We start from the raw sequence: 14,797 nt of genomic DNA, 5'->3' as shown, positions 1-14,797 counted from the left end.
GTCCAGTTCCTGATCTCAGCTCAGGTAGTGATCTCAGGGTCCTGAGCTAGGCCTGGAACCTGCTTTAAAAAAAAAAAAAAAAAAGAAAGTCATGAAGGAAAGGCTAATGTAGGTAGAATACAGCATTCAGAACCTAACTCCATCATCAAGGACTAGTGATTCACTGTTGCTGTTAATACTGCCAACTGCTAATATTTACTATTATTGTCATTCTTGTTTTTATTTTTTTATTTTTTTATTTTTTTTAATTTTTTTTTAACGTTTATTTTTGAGGCAGAGAGAGACAGAGCATGAACGGGGGAGGGTTAGAGAGAGGGAGACACAGAATCTGAAACAGGCTCCAGGCTCTGAGCTGTCAGCACAGAGCCCGACGCGGGGCTCGAACTCACATACCGCCAGATCATGACCTGAGCCACCAGGCACCTGGGTTTTTTTTTGTTTTTTGTTTTTTAATGTTGACTTATTTTTGAGGGGCAGAGACTGAGCAGGGGAGGTGCAGAGAGAGAGGGAGACAGAGAATCCCGAGCAGGATGTGGGGCTTGATCCCATGAACCGTGAGATCACGACCTGAGCCGAAACCAAGAGTCGGTCGCTCAACTGACTGAGCCGTCCAGTCAGCTGGATGGCTATTGCTGTTAATCAGTATTACTTACACCATTAGGATTTTCTCATCAGTAGATATAAAAAACATCTTTGCCTCCATAGCCTTTAGAGTGACCACCCCAGCTCCTTCCTTTCACAGATGGGGAAACTGAGGCCCAGAGAGGGGAAGGGATTTTCCCCGGGCACCGCAAGCCGATAGCAGCAGTGGGATAAGAACCCAGCCTAAGGGGTCTGCCACCTGCATTTTTCCTTTTTGTCATTTCTTAGACCTTTTCCCAGACACACGCTGTGTTTTTCCTTCTCCAAAACATTGATAATATACATAGAATTGTTTCCTTTCTGTCTCTCCCCCAATTACACCTCCTGTCTTCTTCGTCGGCGTCCCCAGCTTTAAATGCCCCCCGCCCAGCTCATCCCGGTGAAAAGTGGACGGAAGCACATTCTATTTCATTCATTCTACATCGTTCAGTAGCCTCTGCGCCCAGATCCCCCACGCCGGGCGGCCGAGCCCGGTGGCACCCCGGGGTGACCAAAGGGAAGGTATCGCTTTCCCTGACTCCCAATTAAACGCTGTGGGTCCCAGACCTGGGCAGTTCTTCCTGCTGGACCCGGCTGAGCAGGGAAATCTTTTGCCCAGATCTGTGTCACCCCAGAAGTGACATCTCGGTGCCGTAGTTCCACCTGCTCCCTCCCATCACCGTGAAACCCAGACCCCAGGAAGAGCAAGGAGACATCCGGGACCGCTGAGCCCCACAGTCTGTCCTGCGTGGGGAGAAGAGGGGCGCGCCATCCATTAACGCCCTGATGTTACAGCACCCCCAGTGAGCCTTAGCCAGTGGCTCCAGCACCCCCATTCCATGCCCCCAGGCTGTCCACTGCAACATTTTCTTCACCAAGTGGTGCCGTAGCTTAAAATCTGTGGGACCAGAGGTGCCTGGGTGTCTTGATTTTGGCTTAGGTCATGATCCCAGGGTCGTGGGGTCGAGCCCCGAGTCAGGCTCTGTGCTGAATGTGGAGTTTTGGGGATTCTCTCTCCTCTCTCTCTCTCTCTCTCTCTGCCCCTCCCCCCTCTCAAAATAAATAAATAAACTTTTTTTTTTTTTTTTTGAATCTGTAGAACCAGAGTCCAGCCCAGCCCTTTCCCAGCTGGGGGACACCTGCCAAATGCCTTTGCCTCTCTGGGCCTCAGTTTCCTGATGCTAGTCCCACCTCCAGCAGAGGTGGCTGTGGGGATTAGAACCTGGTGACCCAGGGAAGCAGGACCGTCCTCTGCTCCTGGGGGCCTGAGCACGCCCCGGGCAAGGTGGCCATCGCCCCTGGCGGAAGGATGCTGAAGTGATTAGCTGTCAGAGGCACGCGGTGCAGATGGGGTTATGCAACCGGCTGCCTATTCCGGGCAGATGATGCACGTCCCCAGGAGGGAAGGGGGAAGGGGCCTGACTTCAAAGTTTTCTGCCCCTTTTGAGTTCTCCTTGGAGATCGATGTGCGGTGGCCTTGCAGGCTGAGCTCGGAAGGAAGGCTCCACAGCAGACAGGGTCGACAGAGGGAGCCAAACAGGACAGAACGCCTGCAGCCCCTCCATCCAGACAAGGGGCTCCCGGCCCCGGGCGGGAGGCTGACGTCCCCACGAGGTTCACCATGGTCTCAGCTGCTGTGTTCTTTAGTGTGACCTCTTCACACGGTGGCCGAGGGATTTAGGTTCTCTTTGAAAGAGAAATTCACCCGAGCCTGCTTTGTGCTAGGGATAGCTCTCTCTTGTTAGGAAAATCTGGACATATTTTTGGAGGGGCCACCGTTCGACCCACTGCCCTCTGACGCCGTCTGCCCTCTGACGCCCCCCGCCCAAACGCGTGTCCATTTCACGGGCGGCGTATACTCACCTCCCCACCCCAGCATCCCCAGAAGTCTAAACCTGTCCGTCACAGCACCAGCTCGGAGATCCTGAGTCTCATCCTCTAAGTCGGGTGTGGGTGAGACTCTGGGTAAGATCCATTTGGGGGCCAAATCCCTGTCCCTCTGTGGACGGGAAACTGGAAGGACAGATTCCCTGCCTCCAGAATACAGTCGGGGGACAGACGTGGGGTAGACGTTCCTATTCCAAAAGAGGGGTGTCGGGAAGGATGAAGGGTCACTGGTCCCAAGCACGTTCTAAACCCAGCGGGTTTAAAACCCGGCCCTCGGCCCGGTAACGCGTGTGTTCCTCATAGCGACTCAGGGAAGTTACCACGCCCACCCGGTGACCGTTTAGAAACAGCTGAGTGTTTCTCACCAATGGTTACATAGCACATCGGCTCCAGGATCCCCACCGTAGTCCCCAAGTTACAGGCAAGGTTCCGCTGCTATATTCCTAATTTTAAAACAAGAGACCCGGGCTCAGAGAGGTTAATCAAACCCCAGAAGGTCACACAGCTAGCGAGTGGCTTTGCCGAGACTCAAACCCAGCTCACTCCGGCCCACTCCCGTGACTGAGAAGGGAGAAACCCGGCTGGGCCTGCCCTTCCGCCTCCTAAAAACACCGGACTTTTGCAAGGTAAAATGCAGAACTAAAACGAAGAAGGGTTAGGTGGATGGACGTTTCCAGATTGGGCCTGGGCTGTGGTGCCTGCGATGGCTCCTGATCTCCCAGCTGGTCAACGAACGGTGTGATGATCTACGTGCTGTCTCTTGCTCACTTCCGGTGTCCTGAGCAAGCGTGTGGTGGGGACAGCCTGAGAAAACCGTTTTCTATTACGACTCGGCTTCTCCAGGACTCAGTTTCCGCATCTGTATAATGGGAGGCATCGTGACCCCTGCCTCCTAAGATTGTTTGAGAAGTTAATGAGCTGACGGAGCCAGGGGCTGGCTCACGCCCTTGGCCATGAGGGCGAGTGCCAAGGATGCCCCCGCATCCATCAGCGCTGGGCTAAGCCTTCGGGGAGATCTCAGGCTGCTTAGAGAAGCGGAGTGTCGGGTAGGGGTTTAGCAGTATGGGCACCAGAGCCCTGTCGTCTGGGCTCCAAGCTGCCTCTGCCACCAACTGGCTGTGGCTGTGCGGCCTCGGGCCAAGGCCCTTCCTGTTTCCGAGCCTCGGTTTCCTCATCTGTAAAATGGGACTAACAATACTACCCACTTCCCACAGCGATTCTGAGAATCACAGGAGTTGCTTTGTGGAGTCTGGTACACGGTGAGCTATTATGAGGAGCAGTGGACGATACAGGAAGCAGAATTGGGGCAGCCTTTCAGGAGCCCCAGAGAGAGAAGTTCTGGATCGTAGAACCCTCTGGAGGGAGAAGTCATTGAGATTATAGACAACAGATGTCCTGGGGTTTCCGGGAAACGGACTCCACCGGGGCCGTCACACAGGGACTGGGGAAGGATGAGGCCCCTCGTCCGAAGACCGAGGGTCCAGAGGGGCGTGTGAGAGTGAACAGAGCAGACTGGGGGGCCGGGTCCACTTGGCTCAGGCGGGCGGAGCTGGGGCCAGCCGAGGAGGCACCAGACAGGCCCTAGACCCCAGCCGCCCTCCCTGGGGCCACGGCTCCTGGGGGGGGGGGGGTGTCTGGCAAGCTAGGGGTGAGTGTGCAGACGGGGGGGAGGCAGGGGTCGATGAGCGGTCTGGGCCTGTGGGATTTCTGGGCCGCAGTGTCCTCATCTGAGAAATGGGGGCATTGGTTGACCATTCGACGAGAAGCGGCCAAGCGCGTGCCGGGTGCCAGGCCCTGTTCTGACGCTGGATGCACAGCTGTGAACAAGAGAGACAAAAATAAACCCCTTGCCTCGCAGAGCTGATGTCCCGGAGGGCACCGAGGTGGAAAATCAGCCGGGACCCTTCACATTTCTGTCTCCTCCCCCCGTGCCCCCGAACGCTCAGGCTCTTTTCTTCTCGTGTCCATCTGCGTAGTGTTAATTATTCGAGTAACTGAGGCACCAGACTCCTACCCACCGCGTCTCCCTCCCTCTCCACCTCCAGCCACACCAGCCTCCTGAAGCTCAACAAGCCTGTCCCCACTTCAGGACCCTTGCACCGGCTGGGTTCCCTCTGCCTGGGTTGCCCTGTGCCCGTCACACCTGTATCCCCGTGAAAAATTACCCAGTTCACTTACCAGCTGTGTGGCCTTGGGCAACAGACTTAACCTCTCTGGGCTACAATGGTCTCATCTGTAAAACAGGTGCCAGTCATTACGCCTCGCGGGGCTGAGGACACAGGGGAGGTTACAAGTCAAGTGCTTAGAACGGCACCTGCGAGCTTGTGTTACTGAGGCGTTTGCTGTTATGACTTTTGTTATTTTTTACGTTGTTTACTTGCCTGTGTTGTGTGCTCCCCCAAACTGGAATTTTGGGAGGGGACGTAAATACTGCAGGCATGTAAAGCCACGAGGCAACTGTACCCCTAGAGGGATGGTGTCCCCGTGTCTGCTTTAGCCACTCCAGAAAACACCGTGCGCCCCAGTCCTGCCCAGGAGCTCATGGGGGGCCTGTAGGCTGAATGCAGGCTCTGGCAGAAAGTTGGGGCGGGGTCCAGAACATGCGTTCTATGCCTCTAACTCCGTTACGGGTCCTTTCTCGTTGGCCTGCCTTCTACAGAGAGAACCAGGGCTCCGGGGTCCCCGTGTCGGGCCCCAACCTGTCGACCACCCGGCCAATCCAGCAGGACTTGGGCCGCCAGGACCCGCCGCTGGCCGAGGACATTGACAACATGAGGAACAACAAGCTGGCCACCGCGGGGTCGGCCGGCGCCCACGACAGCCTCGGCCGCCCCGGCCTGCCCCAGAGCCCCTCCAGGACCGGAAACAGCACCGACCCCGGCCCCGTGCCAGCACCGCCCGCCGTGGCCGCGAACCCCCAGAACGCCGCCGGGCGCCGGGCGCCCAACAACCCGGGGGACCCGTCCGACCCCGGCCCCCCCAAGACCCCCGAGAACAGCCTTATCGTCACCAACCCCAGCAGCACACAGACCAACTCAGCAAAGACTGCCAGGAAACCCGATCACACCACGGTGGACATCCCCCCGGCCTGCCCGCCCCCCCTCAACCACACCGTCGTCCAAGGTGAGACCCCCGCCCCCCTCGGCTGAACACATCACCGGGCGGGGCACCCGGGGTCCCCCGGAGCGGCCGCCTCGGGCCCAGTCCCCGGAGGCTTGGCTGGGGGACCCTGGACAGTTGAGCCTACCTCTCTGCCCTCGGTTTCTTCCTCTCAAAATGGGCACCCTCTCAAAATATGGGTCCCGCCCCCACGGGACTGCCGGGAGGGTTAATATGTGTACAACTCCTGACACTGTCCCCTCTCGGTAGGGTTTAGCGATATTGCCCGCATCCCAAATTCCCAGGGGGGACCCGGGAAGCCACCATGGATCCTTCTGATGGAAATTGAGGGGGCCTCCCATGATTCCCTAGAGCAGCGCTGTCCAAAAGAAATGCGACGCAGGCCATGGAAAGAAAGAAGGGAGAGAAGGAGGGAGGAAGGAGTGATTTAAAAAAGAAAAAAGAAAAAGGTGCAATGAACTCTAATAATAAGTTGCGTCTAACCCAAAGTGTTGTTTATTTGTCCAAAATGCCACCATTTCAACATATGATCAGTATTTTTCACGTGATTAATCGTCTATTTTACGTTCTTATTCTTGTACTCTGTCTTAGAAATTCAGTGTGTTTTACACTTACAGCCTTTCGTGGTTTGGACTAGCCACTGTTGCACGGCTCAGGTCTAGACCCTTGAGAGACTGGCAGTTTTTGACCCCCAGACCCCCCACCACGTAAGATTGGGGTCAGAAGAGCACTAAGAACTTAGAAACGACCCACCAAGCTTATTATTTCTGAACTAGATGTAACTAGATGGTTCCTCTTACTTGTCAGTTCTGTGTAGGAGATTTCCGTGAGTCTGCTTAATAAACGCCCACCGCAGTCCCACAGGGTGACTCTGGTCACTATGCCCATTTTTCAGACGGAAATACTGAGGCTCAGGGACACTCCGCCTGCCCACAGACTCCTAGCAAGGTTAGGCTGCAGAATCAACGCTCAGGAGGGCAGTGACGCTTCCCATCAAGAGAGGGGTGTTAATGGGGGCAAACCCTGCAGTTTGACGAAGAGAGGGCTCAGTGTTACCATCTGTAAAGTGGGGCTATTGGGGCTCATGTCACCCGCCTCCAAGTGAAGTCCAGTGGGATGGGGGCAGGTTTGTGTTAATATCCTGTGAGGGTCCCACCAGACTCAAGGTTGTCTACCGAGCGGTCGAGTGCAGGGACGACCTGGGACCAGGTTCAAATCCGTGTGACCTTAGGCAAGTCACTTCACCTCTCTGTGCCGCAGCTGCATCGTCTGTAAAACGGAGCTTTTCAAGAACAAACCTCGTAGGGTCACGTGAGGATTCACCGACATACCGTGGTGCCTGGCACATAGTAGGCACGTTGTAAATGTCAGCCGCTTATTGTCTGCCCTGGGGAGCGGCCCGGAGCCCAGAGGCTTGTGGGAAATCACGGAGGGAGCCCTGTGTTGGTTCTTGTCCCCACAGTGAACAAAAACGCCAACCCAGACCCACTGCCAAAAAAGGAGGAAGAGAAGAAGGAGGAGGAGGAAGACGACCCTGGGGAAGACGGCCCCAAGCCCATGCCCCCGTACAGCTCGATGTTTATCCTGTCCACAACCAACCCGTGAGTACGGCCTGTGGCCAGGGCAGGGGGCCCGGGGCTCCCACTGGGGCACTCGAAGTCAAGCCAGAGGGCAGGCGCAGACAGAGGGTAACGGGGAGAGTTGCTGCCCAGATCACGGTTAGTCCCATAGGGGGTGTTTGAGCAGATGAGAAACTGATGCTCTTTTCCTAAGTCCTATAAGAGAGAAATTTCTCATAAAGTACTGATTTGGGGGAGCGGGGAAGACCCCTTCCTGCCATCAGCTAGAAATCCTTGTCATAAATATTCAACTCCACACGGTCTGTAATGTGAGAGGCGCCCCTAAGACGTGGCTGCCTTGTGCAGTGCGCAACCTGTTACCGTCATACCTGGCGGCCCTGGTCCCTGAGCTCTGGCTCCTCACCTCTGCTCCACAAGGATTTGGATTCTAGGCAGATGGTCTCTGAGTTCCATAGCCCTTTGTCTTGGGCATCCTTGAGGAGGAAAGATTATTCAGGGGAGAGACTTATTACATGCGTGTCACGGTGGTTCATGGAGGGTTGCGTCTTTCCGGAGGCTATTCCTCGAAACCCTGGTCCCGCAAAATGCTTCCTGACCAAGAAAACTCACACAACCTTGTGACATATTTATTAATATTATTAGCCCCACTTAAGAGGTTAAGTACTTAAGTGTTATCCTAGTACCCCATCAAAGGCTCTGATAAGGCCCGCGGTTAATCATTTCAGTAACTGATTTTCTGGAGCCCTTACTATGTGCCAGGCATATATGAACTCTTTGGAGCCTCACATTCTTGTAAGGTAGGCACCATTATTACGGCCATTTCACAGGTAGAGCACTGAGGCACAGGGGATAAGCAACTTGCCTAAGGTCACTCAATTCATTAAAAAAAAAAAAAAAAAAAAGAAATCTGTTTAACCCAGAATTTCCCAATTTTGTTTGACCATAGGGTATTTTATGCATAAAAAACCCTTTCGTCTCCTGCAGAATCAAGGACAGTATTTCTTCAACTCGTCCCGGGAATCAAGATTTTCCCAGAGGGTTGTTTGGAAGTGAAAGGAACCTATCCACGGGGCCCGTGACTATCTTCCCTGGCCGAGGGCCCCCCCCCCCCCCCCGCCACCTTCTTGGGGCTCCGTGAACCCCCGAGAGGGCCCCCAGGGGGAAGATCTTGACACTGGGTGGGGTATAGAACCTTGGGAGTCAGAGAGCTCAGGTGGTGGTGGGTGACAGAAGGAGATTACAGGAGGAAAGGGCTTGGGAGCCCACAGTCTGAGTGGACCCCTGCACGCCCACCTGTCCCCACAGCCTTCGCCGCCTGTGCCACTACATCCTGAACCTGCGCTACTTTGAGATGTGCATCCTCATGGTCATTGCCATGAGCAGCATCGCCCTGGCGGCTGAGGATCCCGTGCAGCCCAACGCACCGCGAAACAACGTGAGTCCCGCTCCGCGGGCGCCCTGCTGGCCGGGCCGCTCTGCTACGGGCCACCTTCCCCTGCGTCCTCAACGCTGCCAGCCAGGCTGGAGGGAATGTCAGGGGTACCCCTGGGCACAGCCCTGGGCTCACCACGGCTTCCGGTGGGGGCGGGGGAAGCCCTGATTGGTCGCGTATGCTCTTGGGGGCGGGACGTCCCTCGAGGGAGTTGTGACTGTGCACCTGGTGGGGGAAAGGCGGCCGAGGGCAGGAGGGGCCGGAAGTTGCTGAAATCCCGGGCAGGGGGAGCGAGGCTGGCGTTAGGTGGGGGTGCGCACCCTCTGCCTGGAACGTAGGGAGTACCCAGGCAGGGGTGCCCCACAGGTATCCCCTTGGCCGCCGGGCCTCACCCAACAGACTTCTTGGCTTTGATCTTGGCTTTGACAAGAGCTTTGAAAGAAAGGACGCTGCTTTTTTTAAATGCTTATTTTTAGGGGGAGACAGAGAGAGCCAGTGGGGGAGGGACAAAGGGAGAGGGAGACACACACCTCGAAGCCGGCTCCGGGCTCTGAGCCATCAGCACAGAGCCCGACGAGGGCTGGAACCCACGAACCCCGAGATTGTGACCTGAGCCGGAGTCGGACGCTTAGCCGACTGAGCCACCCAGGAGAACCAAGAGAAAGAACTCTCTTGGCGCAGAAACACAGCCTACACTTTCAGCTGTTTGGAGAGCTGCAAGGCTCTCCTTTTAGGGGCGCAGGGTCTGCTAACGGTTCCTGATAACTGAGTGGCGGTTGTGTTCAGAGCACAAGCCCCGGCACTTGGCATGTAAGCTCTCCCAGGTATCCCCATTGGACAGATGGTGAAACTGAGGCTCGGGCAGGTTCAGTGACCTGGCCGAGACCACACGGCAGAATCCCAATGCTGCCTCCCCTGTCGCTCCTTCTGCTTCCCTCAACTGTGTCCGTTTTTGGAGCACCTACTTTGCGCATGGCTCCCCTTAAGTCCTGCCCAGCAAGAATGGGCGCGTGCCTGTGGTTGAGAGGGGAAAGTGAGGCACTGAGAAGCGAGGGCCTGGCAGATTCCACACCGGTGGCAGAACCTCCTTCCCCAGCTCCTTCCTGCACGCCCCCCCCCCATCGCTGCCCCCCTGCCCGGAGCCAGGGGCACATTTTCCGCTGGGAGCCAGGCCCTGCCGCCCTGGCTAAGTAGGTTAGGAGCCTGGTGAGGCTGGCAAGCCCCATAAATCAAGCCTGCCCGACAGCAGCTTACCTTGCACTTTCCCTTCCTTTGCAGGCCTGGCAGGGCCCCTGGGGACCCGAGGGGGGAGCTGGAAGGAAATAATTAGAACACGGCTCCCGGAAGAAACGAGCACCAGGGCAGGGCTGAGGCTGCGCTCTGTTCTCTACGGCCAGCTCTCCCCACCCCGGGGGACTGCAGGGAGCCAGGCCCGGGAGGGGGTGTCCCAGGAGCGGTCAGCAACCCCCCTGCAGACTCTAGGAGGTCAGAGAAGGCTCTGTCACTGGCGGGGGTACCGCTGCGGTTCCTGGACCTGAGGGAGCCCGGCGGGGCTCGGACCAGCCCCACGGGGCGTCTGCAAAGCCTTATCCCGACCCCTGCCTGCTGCATTTTGCAGTTGAAACTTCTCTCCTCGAAGCCCCCGCCTCTTCAAGGGCACTGTGGCCCCACACGGCCAGCTGATGCCCGGGGACCCCCCCCCCACGGGGCAGGAAGTGAAACAAAACCACCCCCCACACCGGGCACACCTCCTCAGTGCCCCCTTTCCCCCCTCTGAAGTCAGGGTTCACATCCGGGGACGTCTGGAGACACATTTGGGTTGTCACGACTTGGGGTGGGCCACGGGGAGCTCCTGGCACCCAGAGGGGTGCTCGGCCCCCTCAGGGGCACAGGGCAGCCCCCGCGAGGGGAATGCCCCAGCCCCAAGGGTCCACGCTGGATAACCCAACCCTAGCGGTAACCAGAAGGGACCTCCCTTCTGGAACGAGCTTAGCTACTCTAGTTTTAGTTGGGTGTTGTTGCTCATTTCTGACACGAAAACAGATGGAATAATTCTGTGCCTCTCTTCTGTCACCCAACCTCGTGCCCCCCCCCCCCACCCCCCACTCCCCAGGCTTGTCAACCCTGGGGCCTGGAGACTCCTTTGGCCGACCTGGTGGGTATGACGCAGAGGCTCTCTGGGACTTTGATCTGCGTTTCCCTGGGATAAATGAGCCCGAGCACCTGTTTGGAGTAAACTGAGCCACAGGAAGTTGTCATTTGCTTAGGGCAAAGGATCCGCACATCCGAGAGAGTCAAACCTGATTTACTGGTCTCTCGGTTTCCTTGATTTCCTCTTGTCCGACTTAATTCGGTTCTCCAGAGTTGTTTTTTTTTTTTTTTTTTGATAAGATTTTATTTCTGAGTAATCTCGACACCCAGCGTGGGAGCTCGAACTCACAACCCCTCAGTTCTCCAGAAGTTGATTCCCCTGACCACGTGGCCTGCCCCTCCCCCACTCCCCTCATTCCTTTTTTCCTCTCTGCTTTTCTTTTCTTTTTTTAATTTTTTTTAATGTTTATTTATTTTTGAAGGAGAGAGAGAGACAGGACGCGAGTGGGGGAGGGACAGAGAGCGAGGGAGACACAGGCTCCGAAGCAGGCTCCGGGCTCCGAGCTGTCAGCACAGAGCCTGACCTAGGGCTCGAACTCACGAACCGTGAGATGGTGACCTGAGTCGAAGTCGGACGCTTAACTGACTGAGCCACCCAGGCACCCCCTCTCTGCTTTTCATTCATTGCTTTATTTAGCAATTAATGAGCAAATAGTATGTGCCACGCACAGAGCTAAACGTCAAGGAGTGACAGGTTAGCAGATGGTCCCTGCCTTCCCAGAGCTCACAGAGCGCCAGGCGGCCTCTGGCCCTGCTGAGCCCTCCGCCCGGTGCACCTAAACTGCTCTCTCTGCACCCAGATCCTTCCAGCACCTTGAACCTGCCAACCCCCCCACCTCAGGGAGCCAGCCATCCTGGCCACTCTGGGCCCTGATGGCCCTTCAAGCCCCACGCGTAACGGGAACGTGAGGTGTGACCACACAGATCCCCAGGACCCTTCCAGCTACTCATGCATTCATTCCGCAAACATTTGTTGAGTGCCAACTGTATGCTTGAGCCTGTGTTATGAGCTGGAGACACTACAGGCATAGCCAAACGTCCCTGGCCGCGTGGGGCTGACCTCAGGTCAGAAACGTGGACGATGAGGTTACTGATGACTATAACAAATGACAACAAATCGTTCGCAGGGGTGGGTGGTTGGTCTGGTAAGGAAAATTGCGAGCGCCAGGAAGTAGGACTTTAAACAGGCAGTAGGGGAAGGCTTCACCGAGCAAGTGAGAGTTGAGCCAAGCCATAAAGAGGGAATCAGGCAGGACATGGGGGAGAGCATTCCAGGCAGAGGTAACCACCTGTACAAAGGCCCTGCGGTGAAGACGCCCAGAGTGACGGGTGTAGAGTGAACAAAGGACGGTGAGTGGAGGTGAAGGCATAGAGGTGACCAGGCAGATCGTTCGGGGCCTCGGGGGCCACCAGGAGGACTTTGGCCCTTACCTCAAGTGAGATCAGAGCCGTAGAGGATTCTAGGGCAGAGAAGGACCCTAACCGGACTCCGGTGCTCACGGGCGCCCTCTGGCGGTGGTGCTCAGTAAATATCAGCCCTTCCAACGTGCGCTTGCTGTGTCAGCATAACCACATCCTCCTGCCAAGGCCACACCAGAGCCGTGCTGTGGCATGGCCTGGAGAGGGGCCAGGCTGCGGGCCGTTGCTCAGCCAGGTGGAGACCACCCAGCCCTGGCCCCGCACGAGGGAGTGGGGGGAGGGAGGGGTGCGGGGAGAATCCCCCCACCATGGTGACGATGTGGCCGCAGATCTGCTGGGGGAGACCACGGTGGTGAGTTTGACCCCCCCCCAATGTCTGGCTTAGAAGGCCGGTCATGTTTAGGACTTCTCACCTAGGAGACCCAGCAGGTCAAGGGCGTGGGGAGGAGGTCAGACCGGTCGCCAACAGGGTTACAGTCCTCCCGGAACGTCCCTAAGATCACCTTTCCTTTATATTGAGCTTTGGGCAAATGAAAAAAAAAAAAAAAAAAAAGGCGCCCTTCCCGTGGGTAAGCAAACCACCCTGAGTGGTTTTGTTAGGACTTTTCTGCCATCTGCTGGACAGTTTCATACACAACGTACTAATCTGCACTATGAGACGGGGTGGGAGGGGCCCTTGTACAGTGCCCACCCTGCCCAACTGTATGTGGCAGCCGTGTTTCCCCCTCTGCTTGGAGAGTCTGTTCCTTGGGGACTTTGCTGGGGGCCACACGCTCCAGTGGGCCTTTACTAGGTTCCTGGGGACTCTGCTGGAGCAAGCCAGTGATCTGCTGCCCCTTTGCTTTGATCCCCTACAGGTGCTACGGTATTTTGACTACGTTTTTACAGGCGTCTTTACCTTTGAGATGGTGATCAAGGTGAGTGCTGAGAGAGCCAAGATCCAAGGGAAACTTCACTCTCAAGAATGCCACCCTGGCGCAGGTGGCTTCCCCGGGGGGGTTAGAAATGCTTGGTGTATTGGAGCAGCGGTGAGAACTGGAAGGAGTGAGTGAGGAGAGTGGAGAACCCAGGGCGGAGAGATGAGAGCAGGGAGGTGACAGGGACAGATCCGGCGGGGCCTTGTGGGCCACGGGGAGAACTTTGACTTTTACCCCGAGCGAGGTGGGAGCCATGGAGGGCTCTGAGCAGAGGAGGAACTTGACTCCTGCCCATGCCACGGGCACCCTCTGGCCTCGGTGGGGAGGATGGGCTTGAGGGAGGGGCAGGGCGGGTGGGAGCTGAGATCTAGGAGCAGGCGATTGTACCGGGCCAGGCAGAGGGTGGTGGGGGGCAGGCCAGGGTGGTGGAGAAGGTGGGCAGGTTCTTGCCAGGCTTCCTGGTGAATTCCACGTTGGGGAATGAGACAAAGAGGAGTGGAGGGGGGCATCGAGGTTTGGACCTAAGAACCAGCAGGCCAGAACTGCCCTTCGTGAGATGGGGAGGTCCACTGGGCTCCCCTCCGCGTGTCCCCTCCTGGTGCCCTTCCCCCCAGAGACTGGAAGGGTGGGGACTGCTCCCCCAAGTGGGACGAGGGGACCCGAGCACCGTCTCTTCTCACCCCTAGATGATCGACCTGGGGCTCGTCCTGCACCAGGGTGCCTACTTCCGCGACCTCTGGAACATTCTCGACTTCATAGTGGTCAGTGGGGCCCTGGTGGCCTTTGCCTTCACGTAAGTGTCCTCCTGAGGTTTCCACTTGCCTCTCTGCGCCCCGCCCCCGGCCGGGGGCTGCCTGTTGGACCAGGGAACGTGTTCTCAGGGCATAGAGACGGGAGAGTGGGTTCTGGGAGGTTGGGGGAGGGTGGGAAACATCCGCATGCTACGCCAGGAAGAGCTTCGACTGGCTTTTGCATGACGGCCCCTGTGGAGGAAGGAAGAGAAGGGACCCCACCTTCTACCTCCTCGCGCAGACACGTCACTGGCCCCTCGCTCCGCTGCTTTCAGTAGAATAGCCCCGCCGGGACATTTCATCCTCCCTCTGCTCTACAAGCTCCACCCCAACCGCTGTCTCTTCGAGACCCCCTAAAAAGAAAATCAGGGAACGAATGTGCATGAGAATTCGGACCCCCCCCCCCCCCCGCCCTGTGTCTGCAGGCTCAGTAGTTGTGGACCTGGTGACTCCCCTTGTGTGTCCTTCACGTGTCCCGGCAGGTCCTAAGACTCTCTGCCCTCTGAAAGGCCATGCATCGTTGTGCAACTCCGAGATGGCCCCTGGGTCGTGGGTAGCCATCCCAGAACGGCACCCAAGGGCCGGGCAGCCATTCTCTCCAAGATGGCACCCAAATTGTGGGGACCCATTCCAAGATGGCTCCTGAGCTCTGGGAGGCATCTCAAGGTGGTACCCAAGGGCTGAGCACCCGCGAGGTCTTAGGGCCCCGAGAGCGAACTCGGCGGTGCGTTCCTCAAGTTCTAGACATTTGGGGCAGGTTGAGGAGACCTAGCCGGCCCTTCACCCCCAGGTCTTCTTGGCGGACCCTGTGTGCGCCCACCGCAGTGGGTCAATCCCAGAAAGGAAAGTCTCAGAGGGGTTCCCACCCGCCTCACCCCC

At 57.1% G+C, this 14,797-nt stretch overlaps 1 protein-coding gene across 1 annotated transcript in view; it reads left to right on the top strand.

Moving 5' to 3' along the window:
• The window catches only part of CACNA1A (calcium voltage-gated channel subunit alpha1 A), a 106,859-nt gene that overhangs the window by 52,109 nt on the left and 39,953 nt on the right, over positions 1 to 14,797 (top strand). Inside the window, 5 exon segments of the mRNA XM_042927282.1 lie at positions 5,168 to 5,631; positions 7,091 to 7,229; positions 8,514 to 8,643; positions 13,068 to 13,127; positions 13,814 to 13,920. Coding sequence (XP_042783216.1) covers positions 5,168 to 5,631; positions 7,091 to 7,229; positions 8,514 to 8,643; positions 13,068 to 13,127; positions 13,814 to 13,920 — 900 coding nt within the window.

This window comes from Panthera leo, chromosome A2, assembly GCF_018350215.1.
Source record: "Panthera leo isolate Ple1 chromosome A2, P.leo_Ple1_pat1.1, whole genome shotgun sequence".
Taxonomy (NCBI): domain Eukaryota; kingdom Metazoa; phylum Chordata; class Mammalia; order Carnivora; family Felidae; genus Panthera; species Panthera leo.
This window is presented reverse-complemented; position numbering and strand designations above follow the sequence as displayed.